General features: G+C 43.8%; 1 protein-coding gene across 3 annotated transcripts; it reads right to left on the bottom strand.

Annotated features, from left to right (window-relative positions):
- Positions 1-25,078, bottom strand: TMBIM6 (transmembrane BAX inhibitor motif containing 6). 3 transcript variants are annotated; one of them, XM_008003175.3, is made up of 10 exons: positions 24,959-25,078; positions 12,336-12,421; positions 11,809-11,917; positions 9,210-9,330; positions 6,965-7,013; positions 6,756-6,853; positions 6,471-6,550; positions 5,892-5,992; positions 3,132-3,207; positions 1-2,033 (listed from the first exon to the last, which is right to left on the bottom strand). In XM_008003175.3, the coding sequence occupies exons 2-10, from the start codon at positions 12,389-12,391 to the stop codon at positions 2,010-2,012; spliced, it is 714 nt and encodes a 237-aa protein (XP_008001366.1). In that variant the 5' UTR covers positions 12,392-12,421; positions 24,959-25,078; the 3' UTR covers positions 1-2,009. The 3 variants fall into 3 exon arrangements, with proteins under 3 accessions (XP_008001366.1, XP_072876819.1, XP_072876818.1); XM_073020718.1 differs by lacking the exon at positions 24,959-25,078 and adding an exon at positions 24,482-24,502; XM_073020717.1 differs by lacking the exon at positions 24,959-25,078 and adding an exon at positions 19,179-19,199.
- Positions 25,079-25,460: the final 382 nt, after the last annotated feature.

Genomic DNA, 25,460 nt, shown 5'->3' with positions numbered 1-25,460 from the left:
AAAGGTTAAGGAATTTTCTTTATTTTTTACAAATTAAGACTACGTAGATTTCATATATTTCTGAATCAAAAACACCTTTGTCTTCACAGTATGAGTTAGAATGCAGCCTGAGCTGAAAATCAAGGAACTAGAAAATAAAGTGGTAATTAGAGATAACTGTATTAAAAATCTGTTAGGCATTTTCTTTAAAAGTAGTTTTTTTTGTTTTTTAATATCTTGTCATTCTTGGCACTGTTTCTAAAAGAAAAACTCCATTATCCCAAGCAAAAAAGCACAGAAGGTGGAGTTTGGCTTCAGGAGATGTAACTCAAATTTTTAGACCTGGCAGAGAATCACCAAATTTATGGAGAGTTGTTAACAGGGGTTTAACAGGAAGGAAGTCCCTTTAGTAAGTTCTCTAGCCAGAGGCTGGAGGCAGCAGCTACATCAGAGGACAGCATCCTCAGTCAAAGTGAGCCTTTCCGGGTGGCGTATCACTTCAGGAATAAACACAACTTGGGAACAAATGGTTTCATGGGATAGCACAGTAACACGGTGCACTGTGAACCAGAGGCCACCGTGTCAATCTGTGCACTGGTTGTGAATAGAGAGCCAAAAATTATGTCCTATTGGTAATGAGCTTTCAATGACTCAATCCCCTCACACTGAGGCTCTGTAGAGCAGCTCAGAGCCACAACCACTCCCAACACTGGCCCTTCTGTGGGCAGCTGTCTGTGGCAGCCCACAGTGAAGGAGCTGGAGATCCCCATCAGGACTGTCCACCCACACTGGAAGCCACAAAACTGGAGGGATTGGGGCTGTCACTGGTTTGGTCACCTAACTCCCGCCTAAAAGGCCGCAAATTTCTGGAAAACAGGTAACAGACCAAAAACTAAAGTGTATCAGTAAAATGAACATTTATCTACTGCCCTGAGTCTCTGGCTTGACACTACCTATGGTGGTCAGTTGGGGACAGACTAAAATGCACTGAAGGACTATTGGATTGCTGCCTCCTAAGTTATCACAGCCCCATTCTGTTGATGTGAACGAGGAACTGCTTGGTTGGTAAATGAGATTTTGCTCCCCACCGCCCCAAACAGGTCCTTATCTAGGTCTGTTCCCTGCTGCCCCAAACCAGGTCTGGCAGGATTGGTTACAATGAGCTCCAGAGGCTCAACCATTCCCTTTCCCTATCCTTGCTCAGACATTTAATCACAGCCACTTAGTAGGGGCCACTCAGTAAGGGGATAACCAACTAAAAAAACAAAAACAGGGCAAGTTTAGGGGAACCCTACGATGCTGTACCTTAATACACATAATCAGCCTTTTCAAAAATGCCTGACAACAATTAGTCTTCCCTTTGTGCTGAAGTCTTCCCACCCATGGATGGAAGCAGGCTGACTCCCTGAGGATCAGGCAAGGGATGGGAAAGGGAACACATTACTTTTGTGAAGGCAAAGCAGAAAGGTGTGTTTGCCAGACCAGCATGGGCAGCTCAGAGGAAGCAAAGCATCCACCAGAAGAGGCTCTCCATTTTCTTTGTAGGGCCTGACAGTTCAGATATGAGGCTAAGTTAACAATGGGACCACTGAATTTCTTTCCAATGGAAAACTCATGGCCCAGTCCCACAGGAACTGTGCGCATACGAAACAGCGATGAGGAAGGAAGGGCCGGGTGGCCCTACCGAACAGTTCAGGTCCACTGGTGGGAAAGCGACTTCTGAAATTAGCGCCCTCTGCTGGTCCCACTCCTCATCACAGCGTGTCGACTGCCTAAGTAGAGGAAGAGGCTACAGGTGGGGTTGACAAAAAAGGGAGTGAGGAGAACCCTAGGAAGATGAAGCCAAACTCCAAACTATATTCTGCTAATCAGTTTTTTGATCAAAAAATTCAAAATAGAGGAAACCACAAAGTACAAAAGCTTTTCGGATGCTTTTCATTATCACAGAACACACCACCTGTAACGTGTGCAAAAAGGAAATGAGGGGTGGAAGGAGAGGAAGTCAAATTGGGAAAGGCTGGATGGTCACTTCATTTCTTCTCTTTCTTCTTATCCTAGAAATAGAGAAAAATCACCCAATTAATTTTTGACATTTGACATTCAAGCTGAAACTCTTGAGTGAGCATGTACTTAGGGACTAGAAGTGAGCCAGACAATTAAAAAGAAATGAGAAATGCTTCCTTAGCACAGCAAAAACTGAATCTTAACCACGTCTTACTGGTGGTTCCCAAAGTTGCCAACAGACCAACTGAAAATAAAGGTTAAGCAGATGTCCCCACCCCAACCCCAGGAGTGCCTAGGTGGGCTGCCTGACCGTTCTAGGCTATTCACAGCCACCACAGCTCAGATCCCAACAGTGAAGACTGCAGATGGCGCTCTATCCTAAAAGAGTGAAACTGGAGGCCAAGACCACCAACCATCCATTAGGCCTGAGAAGTGCTCCCCTCTGCAAAGTGAGCATGACTCTTTGGCATAAACTGACATTCAGAAATAATTTGGTCCAGCAGAATTCTTCATTCAATCTTGGGTGGAAGCCCAATGTATAAAGGAATAAAAATTGGGTTGCTTGTTCTGAAACTAGCACATCTGCCTAGTGCTCAGTCCAACCATCGCACAGCCCAGACAGAGCCAGCAACCCTATCTGGTCAGCTGCTCCCACTACCACTGTGCTATCTCTAAGCTCCATAAGGTCTGTAAAGAAAAGCTCATTTCAGTTGTTTCCCCCACTGCTGAACTAGACTATGTTGGATACTCATTAGCCCCATATAGAATGCTTCCTTGGAAAAAAAACAAAGACTAACAAATGGATAATATTAGTCTACTTCTGAAATTTACAGTGTCCTCCACAATACCTTTCTGAGTCACAACTATATAGCTTTTAAATTACTCATATAGTAGGTTGTGTTTACTGCCCACTGAAGCTTTTTTCCCTTTTATGCTAAGCTCAGGAATTAGTTAAAAAAAATTTTTTTTCACTTGTTGCTTTTTCTCTAACAACTGAAGACTTATAGTTTACCTCTTACTCAGTGGCCTGCTTACAGTTACCCTGGACCTAACACAGTGTGTGAGCAAGTTTTCAAATCTGAAGTATACACACATGCTAAGCTCAGAAGCCATTATTCTCTCATCTTTGGGTGACAGGGCTAACAAACCTTTTCATTCATGGCCAGGATCATCATGAGTTTTCTGAAGAGAGTAACAAAATCTAAGAAGAGATCAATGCAGTGCCTGAAAGGCAAGAACCAGATTAGGATCTGTACTTCAGACTTTCTTTTATCCACAAGCTCACAAAGATGCAGAATATAAACCCCACTCCCACCCCCACGAGCCAGCATCTCCCACACTTTACCCCCAACTAAGGAAGTAAAACTTGGGTGTCTGAGATCCTTTCAGACTCATCGAAGTCATGCAGCATACAGAAAAGAGACTGGGCCGGGCACAGTGGCTCATGCCTGTAATCCCAACATCTTGGGAGGCTGAGGGAGGTGGATTGCTTGAGCCCAGGAGTTCGACACCAACCTGGGTAACACAGCAAAATCCCGTCTCTACAAAAATTAGCAGGGCATGCTGGCACGCGCCTGCAATCCCAGCTACTGAGGAGGCTGAGTGAGGTGGGAGGAACACCTGAACCGAGGGAGACTGAGTCTGCAGTCAGCCATGACAGTGCCTCTCCTACTGTAGCCTGGGTGACAGAGCAAGCCTTGTCTCAAGAGCTTTGGACTCTGCAGAGGTCCAAGTCTGAACGTTTAACTACCACTAATTAGTCATGAGACTTTGAGAGAATCACTACATTAAAAAAGAAAAAAGTGCCAGGTGCAGTGGCTCACACCTGTAATCCCAGCACTTTGGGAGGCTGAGGTGGGTGGATCACCAGAGTACGGAGTTCGAGACCAGCCTGACCAACATGGAGAAACTCCATCTCTACCAAAAACACAAAATTAGCCAGGCATGGTGGCACATGCCTGTAATCCCAGCTACTCAGGAGGCTGAGGCAGGAGAATCACCTGAACCCAGGAGGCAAAGGTTGCAGGGAGCCAAGATCGCACACCGCACTCCAGCCTAGGCAACAAGAGCGAAACTGTTTCAAAAAAAAAAAAGTGAGCTGGGCATGGTGGCCCATGCCTGTAATCCCACCACTGTGGGAGGCTGAGGAAGGCAGATTGCTTGAGGCCAAGAGTTTGAGACCATGTCCTCAAGGGACAACATGGCAAAACCTCATCTCTACTAAAATTACAAAAATTAGCTGGACGTGGTGGAGAGCACTTGTAATCCCAGCTACTAGTGAGGCTGAGGCATGAGAATCGCTTGAACCCAGGAGGCAGAGGTTGCAGTGAGCTGAGATTGTGCCACTGCACTCCACCCTGGGTGACAGAGCAAGACTCTGTCTTAAAAAAAAAAAAAAAAAAAGAGGCTGGGTATGGTGGCTCAAGCCTGTAATCCCAACACCTTGGGAGACCAAGGCAGGAGGAATGCTTGAGACCAATCTGGGCAATATGGTAAGACCCCATCTCTACAAAAAATAAATTACCCTGGCATAGTCACATGTGCCTGTTGTCCCAGATACTCAAGAGGCTGAGGCAGAAGGACTGCTTGAGCACAGGAAATTCAGGCTGCAGCGAGCTGTGTTCACAGCACCACACTACTTACTGCCTAGGCAACAGAGCGAGACCCTGCCTCTAAAAACAGAGTGTATCTTCTGCTCATTGTTTAAAGAATACAGAAGTATAGAAAGGAAAAGGATAAAGATCTCCCTCGCTTCTGTCTGGAGGCAGCCACTATGGATATATAAATATATCAGCCACCCTCCAACACTTTTTTTTTTTTTTTTTTTTGAGACGGAGTCTCGCTCTGTCCCCCAGGCTGGAGTGCAGTGGCGCAATCTCGGCTCACTGCAAGCTCCGCCTTCCGGGTTCACGCCATTCTCCTGCCTCAGCCTTCCAAGTAGCTGGGACTACAGGCGCCCGCCACTGCGCCCGGCTAATTTTTTTCTATTTTTTAGTAGAGACGGGGTTTCACCATGGTCTCGATCTCCTGACCTTGTGATCCGCCCGCCTCGGCCTCCCAAAGTGCTGGAATTACAGGCGTGAGCCACCGCGCCCGGCCAACACTTTTTTTTTTTTTGAGACAGAGTCTCGCTCTGTCGTCCAGGCTGGACAGCAGTGGCGCGATCTCCACTCACTGCAACCTTGGCCTCCCAGGTTCACACCATTCTCCTGCCTCAGCCTCCTGAGTAGCTGGGACTACAGGCGCCCGCCACCACACCTGGCTAATTTTTTGTATTTTCAGTAGAGACGGGGTTTCACTGTGTTAGCCAGGGTGGTCTTGATCTCCTGATCTTGTGATCTGCCCACCTCAGTCTCCCAAAGTGCTGGGATTACAGGCGTGAGCCACTGCGCCTGGTCCCCCCCACCCTTTTTTTTTTTTTTTTGAGACAGAGTCTTGCTCTGTTGCCAGGCTGGAGTGCAGTGGCGCAATCTTGGCTCACTTCAACCTCCACCTCCTAGGTTCAAATGATTCTTGTGCCTCAGCATCCTGAGTAGCTGGGATTATATACATGTGCCACTACGCCCAGTTAATTGTTTAATATTTTTAGTAGAGATGGGATTTCGCCATGTTGCCCAGGCTGGTCTCAAACTTCTGAGCTCAAGCGATCCAGCTGCCTCAGCCTCCCAAAGTGCTGGGATTATAGGTGTGAGCCACCACACCGGGCCTATTTGCCCAGATTTTTAAAAAATGTGAAGTCTTTCAGGAATTGAGGAAGATTACGGTACATAGTTCCAAAACTGTGGGTTTCCTACCACATACACTCCCAAAGCTTGGCCACCTATGTTCAGCCAACGCCAACCTAAGTTCAGCTGTGGAACGGTATGCCTCAACCTTCATGCTTGTTAAAGACTAGTTCCCACACTCACCAGATATAATCTTGATCTCCATTTTCGGCCTTTTCAATAATGAGTTGAGTATCAAAAAGGACAAAGCCACACATGACCACCAGTCCCACATATAGGTTTGCCTAACAAATGTACGAGATGAAGTTACTATACAGCAGAAGTTGCAGTGAAAAAAAAAAAAAAAACAGTCATACTTTCTGGCTCATGGCCACTTGAACGTACATCAAATGTGAACCCTAAGAACATTACCATTCATGAGAACTGCAGCCTAGGGAAGACCACATTACTTCCCTAGGCACAACACTGCACTGGTCACTGGAAGAGTTTCAATCATTTTAACAAGCAGCCACTGCCAGACTGGCCTTACAAAAATGGTGTTTGAGCAAACCACTCTCTCTGAGCAATGCCTAACCTTGTGCAGCCTGTTTTCACTTGTGGCAGAAGGCTCCATCCTATGAAGGATAATGAATGGGAAGGCTTAGAGAGCACTGCCCAAGGTAGTGCAGAAAGAAGTGGAAAGAAAAGGAAAGAAAGAAAGAAAGAGAAAAGAAAAGAAGTGTGAGGCAAACGGCTGCTAGCAAGTTCTAGGCAAAGTCTTACCTGGAAAAGCCAAATGGATCCAAAGAAAACATTCCCCACGGAAGACAAAAGCAACAGGCTCAGGGCGGACATCAAGATACCTATAAGACACAGCAAAAAGCTGTCTTGAGAAAAGCCAAAGCAAAGTAAAGCAATCCCATTAAAGCCATTCCTTAACTTTCCCCAGAATGAAGGTTTTTAATCCCAATTCAATAGTCGCAAAGGAGTTAGGGGTAAGGAAGGAGTACTAGTGAGAATTCTGGCTAAAGAGGAGCCCCCATTCCCTGTTTGCCAGTTCACTCTTACCTCCCAGAAAGAGGTAGCTACGGCGCCTGGCATAGAGTGCACTGAGGGTGAAGCAGGTGAAGATCATTGCTGTGCCCATGAAAGCGGTGGGAAGGATGCTGTTAGAGAAAAAGACCATTAGATTAAGGGTATACATATTATGAAGGTATATATATATGAAGGTATATTCATAAAGATAAAAGCACGTTAGACATGACCAAAAGAGTTACCTGGGGTTGACAGCAATACAAAATTCCAGGGCAGGGCCCAGGCCAACTCCTAGAAAACAAAAAACCCAGAAAACAGTATTACCATCAATTCTTGAATAGGATCCTCATCCAAAAGCTGATCCCAAAGTATAGGCATACTTATGCTCTTAAAAAACGTGGACTTAAGAGTTAAATCTGTCTCCCCTCTGTAATTGTTTTCAATAAAATATATACTTGGCTGGGCGCCGTGGCTCAAGCCTGTAATCCCAGCACTTTGGGAGGCCGAGACGGGTGGATCACGAGGTCAGGAGTTCGAGACCATCCTAGCTAACAGAGTGAAACCCTGTTTCTACAAAAAAATACAAAAAAACTAGCCGGGCGAGGTGGCGGGCGCCTGTAGTACCAGCTACTCGGGAGGCTGAGGCAGGAGAATGGTGTAAACCCGGGAGGCAGAGCTTGCAGTGAGCTGAGATCCAGACACTGCACTCCAGCCTGGGCGACAGAGCGAGACTCTGTCTCAAAAAAAAAAAAAACAAAAATAAAAAAATAAATAAACGTATACTTGACTGTGTTTTTTTGTTTTTGTTTTTTATTTTTTTTTAATAGAAATAGCTGCAAAATTGTGCTCTTAGCTGAAAATCATGAATGACCTCAGGGAGGGAACAGAAATTAGAAGAAAATAAAGCAGGCATGTCAAACATTTCAGAGTCAGAGTGATGTGAGATGGTAATATAGGCCAGATCAGGAATTAGAAAAAAAAGATAAAGAGCAAAACAGTGCCTTGTGGCCAGCAACCTTATTGTCATGGAGGACCGACTCCCCTTTGTAGCAAAGAAAGGCCAGACTGGTTCTGTAGGTGGACACCTGCCAACGGGAGGGCAACCTGTTCCAGCTTCAACATTTCTTTCATTCTAATTACTTTCCTCTTCCCTTCTGATAATTCCACCCCTTAATGCCTTCAAAAATTAGCTTGCCCTGATGCAAAAATCTTAATCCCTAAATCTCTTCCTTTCTAAAATTTCTCCAACACTACATATATTAGACTATCACTCAGAACAAGCTGTTCTAATTCAAATGTTTTGCAAGTATTTTTATTACATAGCTTGAGTCTTGCTTCCTTTATGACAATTCTACAAGAGCCGTGTCTTTTTTTTTTTTTTTTGAGAATCAGCAAAGTGTCCTGCACAATGGATCTCAATGTATAGCTTTAATGCACTGTCTGTAAGACTCAGAACAGAAGATAATTGCCAGTGTGGGTGCAACTAAGTCAGATTCTCAGGTCTAGTTTATTAAAAGTTCTATGTCTACTATTAACAGGTTATGCCACCTAAGCTCTTGAACCTCATTCATTCAGGTACACAATGGCTATTTTTGGACACAAAAGTAGAGTCACAGTGGTTACTCACAAAGAGTTTCCCCTAATAGATGGGGAAACAAAATGAACCTATGTGAAATTAGAAAGCAGGCCAGGAAGGCCAGGCACAGTGGCTCACGTCTGTAATCCCAGCACTTTGGGAGGCTGAGGCAGGTGGATTACTGAGGTCAGGAGTTTGAGACCAGTCTGACTAACATAGTGAAACCCCGTCTCTACTAAAATACAGAATTAGGGCCGGGGCAGTGGCTCATGCCTGTAATCCCAGCACTTTGGGAGGCTGAGGTGGGCGGATCGTGAGGTCAGAGGTTCGAGATCAGCCTGGCCAACATAGTGAAACCCCATCTCTACTAAAAATACAAAAAATTAGCCGAGTGTGGTGGTGGGTGCCTGTAATCCCAGCTACTCAGGAGGCTGAGGCAAGAGAATCGCTTGAATCCCAGAGGTGGAGGTTGCAGTGAGCCAAGATCGTGCCACCGCACTCCAGTCTGGGCAACAAGAGTGAAACTCAGTCTCAAAATAAATAAATAAAGGCTGGGTGTGGTGGCTCACGTCTGTAATCCCAGCACTTTGGGAGGCCGAGGCAAGCAGATCATGAGGTCAGGAGATCAAGACCATCCTGGCCAACACGGTGAAACCCTGTCTCTACTAAAAACACAAAAATTAGCCGGGTGTGGTGGCACATGCCTGTAATCCCAGTTACTTGGGAGGCTGAGGCAGGAGAATCACTTGAACCCGGGAGGCGGAGGTTGCAGTGAGGCGAGATCGCACCACTGCACTCTCTAGCCTGGGTGACAGAGGGAGACTGTCTCAAAAAAAAAAAAAGGAGTGCAGAGCTTAGAGATACTGAAAATATAGTTCACCCCTCAAAATTAGACAAATCCCTTAATGTACCTGTAAGGAAAGCAAATCCAGCAAGAAGTCCCAGTCTTTTCTGCTCAGTTTCATGGCTATGAGGTGTTGCCATCAGCCAAATCATCAATATCAGGGAGCCCAAGGCAGACAGTAGGCCAGCCTGTCAGAGTCAGAATCAGTCATTAAACACTTGAAAGTTTCAAATTTATTTTGCAAGACATCTTTATTGGGTTCAAATACTCATCTGAACTTCCTAACAATTGCTTATAACCTGGAGGCAGGAGAAAAAGTAGTATTTTCTCAGGGATGAGGCTAAAGAGAGAACCCAGAAGCCCTGAAGCACAGAGTCAGGACCATGGTGGATACTGGAGGCTCTTCTGGCTTCAACTACAGTACAACTACCCAAGTCAAACTATGAGTGAGTCCTGCCCAAAAAACAGAAAGGATGAATCAACGTGACAAGTGCTTAAAGTAGATTCCATCTGTAGAATAAATAGAAACGATCCCTTTTTGATCACTTAAAAAAAACATTGTGGCTCACGCCTGTAATCCCAGCACTTTAGGAGGCCAATGTGGGCGAATCACCTGAGGTCTGGAGTTCAAGACCAGCCTGACCAACATGGAGAAATCTGGTCTCTACTAAAAATACAAAATCAGCCGGGCGTGGTGGCGCATGCCTGTAATCCCAGCTACTCGGGAGGTTGAAGCAGAATTGCTTGAACCCGCGGAGGTGGAGGTTGCAGTGAGCCAAGATCGTGCCACTGCACTCCAGCCTGAGCAACAAGAGTGAAACTCCGTCTCAAAAAAACAAAAACAAACAAACCCCCCAAAACCAAAACACCAAGACACATACATATACAGAAGACTGTAAAGTACTAAAATGTTAACCGTAGTTATTTCTGGATGATGGGATTATGGAAGTTTTTAAAATACTTCCTTCTCATTGCTAGTCTGTTTTCTGAATTTTCTAAAATGAACGCATATTAGCTTTGTAGTAAGAAAAAAGTGTTTCTTTTTTTAAAAACGCAAGTGGGACAAGCTACAGGCATTAGAAAAAAGAGAAATCATTAAGGATGGATGTAGACACTGAAGTTCCTTCCTTCCTTTAAAGGAAGAAGTTTATTCTCATTATTCACAGTGTTTATGTTATAAAGTCACAGTGGACAATGAATTAGTAAGCCCTTGTTCCTGAGGGAAATAAAAGGTAGGTAGGTTCCTGCAAGCCTAAGGTCAAAACATTTTCATCAAATGATCAATAGATACCTTGTTTTATGTGTGTTTCTGTTTAAGGACACCTCATTTGACATTATTTTTTATCCCTTAACATTGAACTCACAGTCACAACAGCAGTACAACTCATGGCGGAATGAAGCTTATCTAATATACACATTTTCTTCATAAGGCACATTACGGTCTTTCTGCACTCAGGGATACTAGACAGCACTTCAGCACTATGCTATTTGCATTCTGAACAGCAAAATTAAGCCAAGCATGGTGGCATGTGCTTGTAATCCCAGCTACTTGGGAGGCTAAGGTGCGAGGATCACTTGAGCCCAGTAGTTTGAGACCAGTCAGGACAACACACCAAGACCTCCACTCAAAGAAACCCAGCAAAATCACCAATTAAAAGCACAAAAATACAAAGAAAGTGGCACTAAATGATCATGAAAAGAACATTTGTTTACAATATGAGAATTGAAACAAGGAGGCAGAACACTGTCTTGTTCAACCTCAGCTGAAAACACTGCACAGCAGGGTGACTCAACTTTTCCACCACTCTGTGCCTGTCTGCAAAAAGTGCCATGAGTATTGATTTTGGGGTTACAAATTTTAATAAGTAGGTGAATTCACAAATATAGAATCTGTGAATAACAAGAATTGATTGTATTTTACTACTTTATTTAAGGGCTAACCTTGCCTAAAACTCAAGCGATCAAAGCCCTATCTTTTGAGTGTCTACAGTAATTTTTCACACAATCCCTGCCAGGAGATGCCTGAACATAAGGATAGTTCTCAGCAGTGGCAAATGCCAACAGAGGCCCACCTCTACATTTATGCTAAAAGGAATATTCTACAAAGGGACAAGACTATGTTAGGAGTCTTCAAACTTTCTGGTTATTCCTCAAACTGTACCTTCTACTCCTGTTGACCAAACCCAAATTCTCTCTCAATACAGGAAAACAAATTGTTGAAGGTTTTTACCCAACCATGCAGGCAACAGTTATCAGAAAATAAAAGGGGTTGATTCCTTAAAAAGATCTCAATCCTGCCTCTCCTGACAGTTAATCACACAATCAGAGTTTTGCAAAGGAAGAATGGTGGAAAAGATAAAAAAGGTTTCTGCGCAAAAGAATCCCAGCATGCACGTCATGCGTCTACTCAGTGGGTGGGGGTCTTGTACGTCAGCAGCACACCATTCAGTGCCAAGGTTAAGGCATTCTGTTTTCAGTATCTAGAGGGGGCACGGTTGCCAGAAAATTAAAATGGCTTTACATGTCCTGATTTAATGGCTGAGTTTAAATCCTAAACTACTGATAAAGATGAAAGAGAGGAACAGGGCCCCTGGACCACCTTGCTGAGCTGGTTTCTTCCTAATGTAATTTGTACCACAGCAACCAGGAGAGAAAATCGTTCTTACCTGAATGAAATGAGTGACCACATGGACATAGGACCCTGCAGCCGCCACAAACATACAAAGGGCAAAACTTGCATAGACCTTCTTAAGGTGCTGCTGCGTTGAGGGGGTTCTAAGAAAAGAATGTGAGTAAGAGCAATCACTCCCAGACCAATCTCATATTTAAGCTAAGAAGAATCACTTATCTCTTTGCCTTTCTGGGAATATGTAAAAGTTCTGTTATAAATAGTCTGAAATACTTTTAGGAAAGCATATTATAATAAAAAATAATATTTTGAAAATAGGTTAACAGAATCTTAAATGCTGAGGAAGACCAAATGCCCAAGATTATGAATAATCAGTACCCAAACTAGAAAAAATGCCTTTCCAATAACCACACAGCAACCTGTAGAATCTGGACATTTTCATCAGGTCCTCTGGATTCTGGCCAATTTATTAGCTTATACACACAAAAGTTATAAATTCGGAAAAGGGAAAAAGAGATATGACAAGAAATGCTGTACAAAACCAGTCAACGTCAAAACACTTACATATGAGAAAATTTAAAAAGCGCATCAAAGTTGATCTTTCGATCAAATATGTTCATGTTTCCAGAGTCTGTGCAACAGTCTCCACTCTGTAGAATAAAGGTTAGAGTTATTAAGTCACATGGAGTCACACGAACAGCTTATTTAAAAAAAAAAAAAGCAACATATAAGTTCAGAAAGATGAAAACTTGCCTAAAATTCTACAGCCCTAACACAACCATTTTTATTTTTATGTGTCCTACAATGTTATTTGCAATCATAGCCAACCATTTTAAAGAGGACAGAGGAATTGAATGCATCCTCTTCTCCCCCAAACTATTTTGTTACTACCATTTGATTTCTATTCTTTCAGAAGGCAATTTGCCCCTTTAAAAGGCAGAAAGTTTGTAAGAGAGATTCTCAATTGACAATCTAGTTAAAAGCACCTAGACATTGGTACATAAAGCAATTTTGTCATTGTTTCAAGATGCTAAAGAATTCCCTCGGTCGGGCATGGTGGCTCACGCCTGTAATCCCAGCACTTCTGAGAGGCTGAGGTGGGCGGATCACCTGAGGTCAGGAGTTCGAGACTTGCCTGACCAACATGATGAAACCCTGTCTCTACTGAAAATACAAAAAATTAGCCGGGTATGTTGGTGCACACCTGCAATCCCAGCTACTCAGGAGGCTAAGACAGAAGAATTGCTTGAACCCGGGAGGTAGAGATTGCAGTGAGCCAAGATGCGCCACTGCACGCCAGCCTGGGTAACAGGGCAAGACTCCGCCTCAAAAACAAAACAAAACAAAACAAGACTATATAAAGCTGGGTCTGGCACTAAGACTTCCATTTTAAATATATGCATATCAAAATTTCTCACCTAATACATTTAAGAACTGAACTGAGGCCGGGCGCGGTGGCTCAAGCCTGTAATCCCAGCACTTTGGGAGGCCGAGACGGGCGGATCACGAGGTCAGGAGATCGAGACCATCCTGGCGAACACGGTGAAACCCCGTCTCTACTAAAAAAATACAAAAAAACTAGCCGGGCGAGGTGGCGGGCGCCTGTAGTCCCAGCTACTCGGGAGACTGAGGCAGGAGAAAGGTGTGAACCCGGGAGGCGGAGCTTGCAGTGAGCTGAGATCCCGCCGCTGCACTCCAGCCTGGGCTGCACTCCAGCCTGGGCGACAGAGCGAGACTCCGTCTCAAAAAAAAAAAAAAAAAAAAAAAAAAAAAGAACTGAACTGAAAAGGATTCACAATTTTAATAAAAAGAAAGGTTTCTACCTCCATAAAAAAGGAATTTATGCAGAAAGGAGAATTTTTGGGGGGTATTTTTTGACAGTTTCAGAACCTTTCCTACAGAAAGGCTGCAACAGTACCAAGAATTCCTGTACAACCTTCACCCAGATTTCCTAAATGCTAATATTTCACCATATTTGCTTCATCCCCCTCTATATAGCAATATATAGAGAGATGTAAAAATATTTTTCCCTAACCGCACAGACACAGTGCTCCTAAATACTTCAGTGTGTATATCCTGAAAGCAATGATCAAAATCAGGATATTAATACCGATGCAATACTATTTCTAATCTACAGACCTTATTCAGATTTTTGCCAAGTGTCTCAATGTCAAAAACAGCATTTTTAAACTGAATTATATCCAGGTTAGATCATATCAATACCATAAAGTCAAGTTCTTAAGTTTTGCTCCCTCCCCCATTTCACATGCAATCCTAAGTAAACATGTTCAATCTACAGTGCTAAAGATTGAGTCAAGATCTTTCATCTTTTCTAAATCTAAATCCTCCAAAGTCTTATCAGGGCCTTAATGCCCATCCACTTTAAATCTACCAGAAAAGGAGGGGCAGGGAGAAAGGGATTCAAACACAAAAGACAAGTTGTGTGAAAGGCCACCTACTGAATGAAGCACTCTAATGAGCACCTAGAGCAACACTCAGAACAATTCATCCAGGTAATAAAAGTTACAGTCCCCAAACAAATTTCCTAAGGAATCCTGGGCCAGTGGAAAGATAGAAACATCATTTGCTTCCTAAGGCTCTCTCCCACAAATGAAATATTCACAATGGCTGGCTTGCCTTCTCTGATTTCTCCTTTCCTTCTCTCATCAACATCACTACTCACCTCAGAACTTTTGTTAGTTCAGTTCTTCAGGACAGATAACAGTGAGAAGCTGCAGAACCTACTAAGGTTGTTGCTCTCTCCTCTGAGTTACAGGGATCTGGGCCCTCTTGATCTAGATGGTGCAATTATTGCAGGTAGTTACAAGGCCACCCACAGCCTTCCAAAACCAAGATGAATGAGTATGTCCTCTAGAGAGCACACTTACAGCATGGCAGAATTCATCACCTGGAAAGTGTCTTTGTTTAAGGTTTCCCATTAATATCCCTAATGACATCCCTAGACGGCACTTACAACAATACTGAAGCAACCTTCAGAGCCAAGTTTCTCAGTATTTACAACAGCAACGCTAAAGAACCTCTTGCTTCCAAATTACAAGAATTAAAGAAGGGTGGGGGGTGGAGGGGGTGGATCCTCAAACACCCAGGGGATTCTAAGAAAGCGGCAACACTCAGGTAACCAGACTCTGCTCAGTGGAATCTGTTTGAGGGGAGAATGGCAGAAACTTCCCTTTCTCAGATACCTCTCTGACATTTCCCAGGGGGTACTGACTGCCTCCTTCTGGTTCTCTCTTAACAACTGTTGATGGAAAATCCAAAACTATCAAAGGCTGTGTTGGTTGGGGCGGGAGCGTGGATGTGAAATAGCAATTTCACTTTAATAGAAGCTTGTGGTTTGAAATCATTAAAAAATAACCAAAGCGTCTGTTTTTCAATATCACTATTTCAAAATTTAAGCAAAATATGTAACTACAAAATATTGTAGATGCAAAAGTGCACAGCAATTTTAATAGCTTTATGGAGAAAAAAAGAAACCTGGTAAAGCAGAGATGGTCCCTGACTTACCAGGGTTGACCTATCACTGGGAGAAACTGATACTCATTCAGTACACTCCTTGATTTGCGATGGGTTACATCTGGATACACCCATTGTAAATTAAAAGTTCATTAACTCTAAAATGACTTACAGGTTGGGCACGGTGGCTCACACCTGTAATTCCAGTACTTTGGGAGGCTGAGACAGGTAGATCACTTTGACGTCAGGAGTTTGAGACCAGTCTGGCCAACACAGCAAAAGCCTATCTCTATTAAAAATAAAAAAATTAGCTTGGCATGGTGGCATGCCCCTGTAGTCCCAGCTACTTGGGAGGCTGAGGCAGGAAAATCGCTTGAATCCGAGAGGTGGAGGTTGTAGTAAGCCGAGATCACACTACTGTACTCCAGCCTGGGCAACAAAGCGAGACTCCATTTCAAAAAACAAACAAAAATGACTTACAAAAAGAAAAGGACTTACATTTTCGACTTACAGTATTTTCAACATTTTCAACTTAGGGTATTTTCAAATTACAATGGGGATTTTCCAGATGCAGCCCTGTCTTGAGGAGCATCTGTATACATTTAACGTTTATGATACAATGTACTGATGACAATTTCAAAAACGTTAAAACATGAGAGGGAATACATAGGTCTTAGAATCAAAGAAATGTGATAGTTTGCTCCAGATCTGTTCCAAACAGACAACAATATACAAGTAAGTAATGAGATCAAACTGTTCTGACAAGTTTTGCCAGATAAAATAAACTTACCAAGTTTCAATCTTAGCTTCAACTAGTGAAGCTCAGAAAAGATACCTACATTTTAATGGCCGATACGCAAACTCAGCCAAAGGAGATTAAGTTGCACTTAACTCAAAAATAGCAGCTCTCATATCAAGTATTTTCCATCCTAGGAGCAATCATCTCTTAACAGGGTTTGAAGTACTATATTCAACACCATTAACCAAGTAACTCACTAACTTCCCAGATGAACCCACAGATAAATGAAAATCTTTGTTTTTAAAAAAACACACTAAAATGTCATGTATATTTTACCACAATAAAGAAAAAAAGTAAATTACAAGCTGCTAAAAAATTCAATACAGCAGTCCTTTCACACCTCTAAGCCTATTACTTACTAATTCAACCCTAAAATAAAGAGGGGTTATTTACATAGAATACGGTGTGGGTAGTGCCTCTCGGAGTTGTGGAAATTTTGCCTATACTGCATTTGTAATGAGAAGTAAATGTTCAGGTGTTAATCATAACCAAATTCCTCTCATTGTATTCAGAGCCTCCTGTTATGCCTTCATCCCAGGAGAGGAAAACCTGAAGCTGTCAACATGTCATGTACATACTGCTAAAGTTTTGCTGAAGTGTCGTCATTCTGTGGTATCCATGACCAGCCTCCTCTGCCAGAGCCATGCAAAAACAAAAAGCTAAGAGTTTAATACACAGCTCTCCCAAGAAAAAACTCAAGTAAACATAATTATTTTGAGTTAGATATTCCTGTGGTCTGCTTCTCCTTGGGAAGTGAGGGACAGCAGGGGCTGGTAGGAGACAGGTATTCTTAGCAGTGGACACCTAGGTCATGTTAAATGCCTTGTTGTTTTGTTCTAGGTATCTCCCTTACCCTTGTGCTAAAATGAAAGACTATTATCAAGGGTCCAGCCTTAAATTTAAAAAACAAACAAACAAACAAAAAACCAGGCCTGTAATCCCAGCACTATGGGAGGCCAAGGTGAGCAGATCACGAGGTCAGGAGTTCGAGATCAGCCTGGCCAACATGGTGAAACCCCGTCTCTATTAAAAATACAAAAATTAGGAGAGGCGCGGTGGCTCGAGCCTGTAATCCCAGCACTTTGGGAGGCCGAGACGGGCAGATCACAAGGTCAGGAGATCGAGATCATCCTGGCTAACACGGTGAAACCCCATCTCTACTAAAAAAAACAAACAAACAAACAAAAAAAAACCCAAAAAATTAGCCAGGCGTAGTGGGGTGGCAGGCGCCTGTAGTCCCAGCTACTCGGGAGGCTGAGCCAGCCTCCCAGGAGAATGGCATGAACCTAGGAGGCGGAGCTTGCAGTGAGCTGAGATCAAGTCACTGCACTCCAGCCTGGGCGACAGAGTGAGACTCCTTCTCTAAAAAAAAAAAAACACACACACACAAAAATTAGCTGGGTGTGGTGGTGGGCACCTGTAGTCCCAGTTACTCGGGAGGCTGAGGCAGGACTGAGATCACGCCATTGCACTCCAGCACAGGAGACAGTGCGAGACTACGTCTCTAAAAGAAAACACACACACACACCCCCATTCTCTTCAATCCTATTCCCACACACCTAGGAACTACAGTCAATATGAAACATGCTGAAGTAGCCAAAAGCTATGCAAAACAAAACTATCATGGATTCAGTTTAGTACGCATTCTACGCATGCTGGAGGCAGGACAGACATAGCCTCAGTGTGTACAGCAACATTAAAACAGCAAGTCAAAGAAACACTGTTCATACATTTAATTAAATATGTTTATGTTTTATTATGAAGGCAATAAAATCTCAAGGTTATGTTCACTTCCAAAAAAAAAAATTAGGCCAGGCAGTGTCTCCCACCTGTGAGCCCAGCACTTTGGGAAGCCAAGGTGGGAGGGTCGCTTGAGCCCAGGAGTTCCAGACCAGCCTGGACAACACAGCAAGACCTCATCTCTGCAAAAAATTAAAAAATTAGCTTGGTGTGGTGGTGTGCGCCTATTGTCCCAACTACTTGGGAGACTGAGGAAGGAGAATTACTTGAGCCCAGGAATTTTAGGCTGCAGCGAGCCATCATCACGTCGCTTCACTCCAGCCTGGTAACAGAGCAAAAATGTCATTGCACCCCAGCCTGGGAAACACAGCAAAACTATTTTATAAAATTAAAAAAAAAAAAAAGTTTGTCAATTACATGGTTCTTGTTTCCTGTTGTATTAATTCAACCATCTTGAACCTTGTTCTCACATATCTAGAAAGGACCAAACTGATACTTAGAAGAAAAATCTCACATGGTTTAAAAGAGGGGAAAGGGCTGGGCATGGCAGCTCGTGCCTGTAATCCCAGCACTTTGGGACGTCTAAGTGGGTGGATCACCTGAGGTCAGGAGTTCGAGACCAGCCTGGCCAAATAAAACCCAGTCTCTACTAAGAAAATACAAAAATTAGCCTGGCATGGTGGTGGACACCTGTAATCCCAGCTACTCAGGAGGCTAGGAAAGGAAAATCGTTTCAACCCAGGAGGCAGAGTTTGGCAGACAGCCAGCCTCAGTCTCAAAAAAACAAAAGGAGGGGAAAGAACTGTTAGTAATTTTTCAGTAGTTCTTCCTCCTCTTCCTTTTCTTCTTCTGTGTTTTTGGCCAAGAAAGCTTTCCATTCATTAGTTTTTACTACTGAGTAATGTTCATACACTGTATAACCATGTCCCCTGCATAGTGGTTTAGAGTGCCTGCTACTTATGAATCCTAGTTATTTCCTTAGCAGTGGGACATGCAGCAAGCTTCTGGCACATGACCTCACTGTACTTCAGTTTCGCCTACCATTTGTAAAACACTAATACATAACATTCCTTACTTCATAAGGTTGAAGATTAGGTGAGATAATACAAATAAAGTTCTTAAAATAGCTCTTTGTACACAGGATGAGTTCAATACATGGTAGCCATTGTTATTACTGGTGTACTAACGTTATTACTGGTGTACTCATTACTACAATGTCTTCAGTAGATTATTCTCTCCTTTAAAAGTCTAGTTTTAGCCTGTAATCCCAGCATTTTGGGAGACTGAGGCAGGCGAATCACTTGAGGTTAGGAGTTCAAGAGCAGCCTGGCCAACATGGTGAAACCCTGTCTCTACTAAAAACACAATAAACAGCCAGATGTAGTGATGCATGCCTGTAGTCCCAGCTACTCGGGAGGCTGGAGCAGGAGAATCGCTTGAACCCAGGAGGCTGTGGTTGCAGTGAGCCGGGATCGCGCCACTATACTCCAGCCTGGGTGACAGATTAAGACTCTGTCTAAAAAAAAAAAAAAAAAAAGGAAAGAAAAAAAAAGTCTAGTTTTAGAATACATTTATCCCAGGCTAATTTACATATCATGTAAATTAACTTTTTAAAAAATTACTCAACCATTAACTCACAGGTAGCTGTATCCTGAAGGCTTAATATTTACCCCAATATTAAGTAAAATTAATTTGGAGGGGCCAGGTGTGGTAGTTCACACCTATAATTCCAGCACTTTGGGAGGTGGAGGCAGGCAAATTGCATGAGGTCAGGAGTTCAAGACCAGCCTAGCCAACACAGCGAAAGCCCATCTCTACTAAAAATATAAAAATTAGTTGGGTGTGGTGGCACATGCCTGTATAATTCCAGCTACTCAGGAGGCTGAGACCAGAGAATTGCGTGAACTCAGGAGGTGGAGGTTGCAGTGAGCCAAGACTGTGCCACTGCACTCCAGCCTGGGTGAGGGAGTGAGACCCTGTCTCAAAAAAAAAAAAATAATAATAATAATAGTAATAACTTCGGAGGCGGATGGTGGTAAGAAAATTATAGGCTGGGCACGGTGCCTCACACCTGTAATCCCAGCACTTTGGGAGGCCAAGGTGGGAGGATCACAAGGTCAGGAGTTCGAGGCCAGCCTAGCCAACATAGTGAAACCCCATCTCTACTAAAAATACAAAAATAAGCCGGGCGTGGTGGGGGCTCCTGTAATCCCAGCTACTTGGGAGGCTGAGGCAGGAGAATGGCTTGAACCTGGAAGGCGGAGGTTGCAGTGAACCAAGATGGCACTATTGCACTCCAGCCTGGGTGACAGAGTGAGACTCCATCTCAAAAAAAAAAAAAAGAAAAAAGAAAAGAAAATTATAAACTGAAATGTAAAGGCACTTGAAAAATCTCATTACTAGTTAAAAGTACAGATGCTCGATTTACAATGAAGTTACATCCCAAAAATCCCATTGTAAAATAAAAATATCGTAATTTATGCATTTACTACACATAATCTACCAAACATTATAGCTTAAGCCTAGCCTACCTTACCTTAAATGTGCCCAGAACGCTTACATTAGTCTGAAGTTGGGCAAAACTATCTAACACAAAGCCTACTTTATAATAAAGTGTTGAATATCTCATGTAAAAGCATCATACCAGATATCCCTAGTCTGGGAAAAGAAGGAAATTCAAAATTTGAAGGACAGTTTCTTTTTTTTTTTTTTTTTTTAATTTTTTTGAGACAGTCTCGCTCAGTCGCCCAGGCTGGAGTGCAGTGGTATGGTCTCAGCTCACTGTAACCTCCGCCTCCCGGATTCAAGCGATTATCATGCCTTAGCCTCCCAAGTAGCTGGTATTACAGGTGTGTGCCACCACGCCCAGCTAATTTTTGTATTTTAAGTAGAGACAGGGTTTTGCCATGTTGGCCAGGCTGGTCTTGAACTCCTGACCTCAACTGATCTGCCCACCTCAGCCTCCCAAAGTACTGAGATTACAGGCATGAGCCACCGTGCCTGGCCTGAAGTACAGTTTCTAACAAACAAGTAGAACTTTTGCATCATTATAAAGTAAAAAATCCTTAAGTCAAATCATCATAATTGGGGTCTGTCTGTACTTTTGTTTAAATGGCATACCTTTCCTCTAGCACATTTATACTATCGCTCTTCTCCCACAGGGCCATGGGCATTTTGAGACAGCCTAATAGCCACTAAGTGATAATCTGATATGGTAAAGGATTTGATGAAGTAAATGCTTAATAGCTTGATGCTTTCCCTGTCACTCCCAGGAAATAGGTCAGTTCAGTTTTGGAACAATCCAAGGAATTGTGTTTCATTCAACTAGGGCTGAGCTGGGCCGGGCGCGGTGGCTCAAGCCTGTAATCCCAGCACTTTGGGAGGCCGAGATGGGCGGATCACGAGGTCAGGAGATCGAGTCCATCCTGTCTAACACGGTGAAACCCCGTCTCTACTAAAAAATACAAAAAAATAGCCGGGCGAGGTGGTGGGCGCCTGTAGTCCCAGCTACTCCAGAGGCTGAGGCAGGAGAATGGCGTAAACCCGGGAGGCGGAGCTTGCAGTGATCCGGCCACTGCACTCCAGCCCGGGCGACTGAGCGAGACTCCGTCTCAAAAAAAAAAAAAACAAAAAAAAAACTAGGGCTGAGCTTTGATCTTCCCAGGTGGACACCCTAGATGTCCCAGCCTCTCCCTTAACTTGGACCCAAATCCCTGGATTAGCTAATACTGAATCCATCTCTCTAGGGCGCTTCCTCAAAACCAAACCGGTAACTGGAGATGAAATGTCTACTGCCTTCAATAAATTATTTTTTGTACCAAACTTTGACACTACTGCATCTCCTTCTCTATTAACAACTGTTTGACAGATACTGAATCCTAAGAAGGCCCCAAAATCCTAAATAATCTTCTTCCAGTATAAACCAGTAATCCCTCCCCAATAACACCATATTTAGCCCAAATGGGAGCACACACAGATTAGGACAAACAGCACACCCACTTCACCCTCACTCTTGAAGCTCATTTTTCAAGTGTTTTGGATTCCAGTTAATTGTGCAGAAACTTCTCACCCTGAGGGCAGAGTCTGCATCTGGTTCAGCTCAGCTATCCCCAAGATATAAGCACTACAGAGTCTCTAGAGCAAATTTAGAACCTATTATCAGATCAAGAGTGCTGTAACCTTAAGTCAACATTCCCCAGCTGGCTCAGAGTGGAACCTACCTCAAGGGGTCACTCAAGTAACCTTAAAGTCAAGGAGACAGGCTTCTCCTTGGTCTCGAACACCATCTTTGGAAAACAAAATGTGTATAAAAACTACGAAGGGCTGCATGCAGTTTGGTTAGAAACTCTGGGGGCACAAAACAGAGTGGCAGAAGACACTTCTACCAGATTCTACAACCAGGTCAAAGTAGTAAAGGAAAAAACATTAGAAGTTAGAGCATCAGAATATTCAATGGTTTCCCGAAAGGAAAGTAATACCCTTGGGTAGTTTACGAAATAAAATGAAACTCGTCAGGCCAGCAGTAGTACCTTCTATACTAATACTCCTGACTACATTTATATAAAATTTAGAACTTTTAAGGTGCTCTTATATACATATGCCTTTTAATCCTCACGCATCAACACACGAAGAAAGGGCAAGATTAGGCCCACTTTAAATATACATCTTTTTTAAGTTCAAAAAGGCAATGCAATAGTGGCAAGAGCACAGGATTTGGTGTCACAAGTGCTGCCACTTTCTACCACATAACCTAGGAAAAATCATTTTACTTAATGTTATCTCAGCTTCCTCATCTGTAAGATAATGATGATTAGTACCTGCTCTACTGAATGCCAGTAAGAAAATCTATGTGAAATCAACGTAAACTACTAAAACAAACATTAGTATTGATTTGACCAACATTAGAAAGTTAAATAGCAGAGTCAGAACCAGATTTGGGGTCTTCTGACCACTATAGTCTAGTGCTCTTTTTACTATTCCATCCTACAGTAGAAAAATAAGTTTTCATTTATATAAGCTTTCAAAAGTAAGTTTCAGCCATAGGTGAAGACAAATCTTTAAAACAAAAAACTCCCAAAACATACATTGATTCCTATGACATTTTTTCTGTATATTAAGTGTTTGCATAAAGAGCATGAAGTATATCTTTAATCAGGGAAATAACTTGAAAATGCTAAGTATCTGGATTAATTTTACCTTTTCTTATTCTTTAGGAGAGATGACTCTTATTCTTTAGGAAAGGATTACACTTGTAATCCTAGCATTTTGGGAGGTCGAGGCGGGCGAATCACTTGAGGTCAGGAGTTCGAGACCAGGCTGGACAACATGGCAAAAGCCCGTCTCTACTAAAAATACAAAAATTAGCTGGGCGTGGTGGTGAGCCTGTAATCTCAGCTGCTTAGGAGGCTGAGGCATGAGAACTGCAAAAACCCGGGAGGCGGAGGCTGCAGTGATCTGAGATTGCACCACTGCACTCCAGCTTGGGTAAGGAAGTGAGATGTCTCAAAAAACCATAATAATAGTAATAATAATAAATAAATCGCTTGAGTACAGGAGTTGGTCATCCTGGGCAACATGGTGCAACCCCAACTCCACAAAAAACACAAAAATTAGCTGGAGTTGGTGACGTCCACCTGTGGTTCTAGCTACTCAGGAGGCTGGGGTGGGAGGATCACCTAAGGCAGGGGAGGTCAAGGTTCAAGTGAGCCATGATTGTACCACTGCTCTCTAGCCTGGGCAACAGTGAGGCTCTGCCTCAAAAAAAAAAAAAAAAGAAGGAAGGTACTATGCCATGTTTCCACAACCAGATGAATAACGGAAGAAGGAAACTCCGGATCCACAGTACAGATTGTATTTCTCAAGGGTTCAACTATTCTGTCCCTACTGGAGGAAAGTGGCAGACAATCTAAACGTCAACATATTTAGGCCAGAACAAAAAATATTAGACAACAAAAAGGAATAAGAAAACACCAAAGAGTGTAAATACAATAATTACAGGAAAAAAAAGTGTATACACAGGCCATAAGAAATGTGTTTGTGCAATTCCGATATCGTTTCAGAATTAAATTCTTAAACCACACATACAAAAGAAAAACTGTAAATATCAGTAAGTAACTAGAAAAGTCCATTTACCATTTATTTACCTTTGACCTTAAAATCCTTGTCTGTTTCAAGCACAGTCAGCCCTTCTACTGGGTTACACATTCACAAATTGCTGGAACACAGTCTCAAGTTCATAGTGATTTTTGTTGTGGGGGTGGTCAACGAAAGGCTGATGACCCCAAGCAGCCCAGGCTGGCACGGGATAGTAATTCTACACTTAGTAAATATACAAAGATACCAAAGCCTATCTGTTACCACAGATCCAGCAAATAGGCCCAAGATAAAAACTGTCCAACGACGCCCTTCCTGAGCAGACTTAGACGCCCACAAAAGCTCAAGACCAAACAAACCAAAGCCACCTCACCTGCCCAAAGATAACCAATCCGAACAGACCGGGGCCTCTTCGTGGGCCTGGGAAGGCAGCGGCAGCCGCAGCCCCAGCCCCAGCCCCAGCCCCAGCCCCAGCCCCAGCCTCCTCTCGCCTCCCGCCTCTGTCGTTGGCTAAGAAGTAACTAAGGAGCCTCGCGTGTCACAGAGAGTGTGACATCACCCACCCGCCAGGCCCCACCTCGAGACTCGGCTCCGGGCTGCTCACCCAGCGTCAGCCCGACCTGAGGACCCGCCAGCAGCCAAACAGCAATCGGTTGGGTGGGGTTTCGCGTTCCTTCACCTCGGAAGGACGTGCTCTGAATTCGAGCGATCGAAGCTGGGCCAAGGGGCCCTGCGTCTACACTTAGTGGAGGAGGAGGAGCGGGAGAAAGGAAAAGGCGGGCTGAGAATGGTCCTTCGCCAGCGCTCTGGGGCAGAATAGGGCTCTCGACGCCCCCCCAAAACCCCGCAGACTCGCCTCCGCCCCACCCCCCGCTTCAGCACTGTTGCGCATGCGCAGCACTAGTTCCCTAGCTTCCCTCTCCGCCCAGTTTTCCCGAGTCTGGTCTCCGAGCAGGGCCTCGTTCCTTCAGGTGCCACCTGTCCGCAGACGGAAGCTACTCCCACTCTTGCTCAGACAGTAACTGCTAACTCCCTTTCCATTTCTTACTCCCAGTTCGCCCAGTACTAACTCCAGACGTACCTTCCTAACCAGCCTCTCCAAGGCCTACAGGCGTTTCTAACACCGGATGTGCTCTGACTCACCCACGTCCGCTCCTGATCCTTTATCCGGCGTCCGCCTCTCGAGGGAAGCCCCGCCCTGTGGTCCGCTTAAAACCAGTCCTCATTGGCCGTTGACCGCACTTCTGCCTTTCCATTGGCTGTACTTGCAAAAACAACGGCTGCTTAGTTCAGAGGCCTGAGCTTGTCGATCAAGACTCTGGCCACCAACCGCCGTCGAAGCAAGAAGTCTCCGCCTTCTTACCGTAGTAAGCCAGGGTCACGGTGCGCTGCTTCCTCTAGTGGAGAAAGTGAAAATGGGCAGGCTACCCCCCGGACAGCCCCACGACTTGTGAAGGGGTAGCGCCGCAGTTTCGGGATTCTGGCTTTATAGTCTTGTCATGCAGTGTTAAACTGGGAAGGCGATTCAGAGAACACATTAAGAAAAAGCGCCCTCACAGGGGGCGATTTACTGTGAAACCAGT

Source organism: Chlorocebus sabaeus, chromosome 11, assembly GCF_047675955.1.
Source record: "Chlorocebus sabaeus isolate Y175 chromosome 11, mChlSab1.0.hap1, whole genome shotgun sequence".
In the NCBI taxonomy this organism is placed as follows: Eukaryota; Metazoa; Chordata; class Mammalia; order Primates; family Cercopithecidae; genus Chlorocebus; species Chlorocebus sabaeus.
The sequence above is the reverse complement of the archived record's forward strand: the minus strand, read 5'-3'. Positions and strand labels throughout refer to the sequence as shown.

Coding starts and splice junctions, on each gene's coding strand:
- TMBIM6 (XM_008003175.3), bottom strand. CDS start 12,391: ATGAACATATTTGATCGAAAGATCAACTTTGATGCGCTTTTTAAATTT. Junction 7,014..9,209: donor TGGATTTGCTTTCCTTACAG/GTACATTAAGGG, acceptor TTTGTTTTCTAG/GAGTTGGCCTGGGCCCTGCC. Junction 5,993..6,470: donor GATCCATTTGGCTTTTCCAG/GTAAGACTTTGC, acceptor TACATTTGTTAG/GCAAACCTATATGTGGGACT.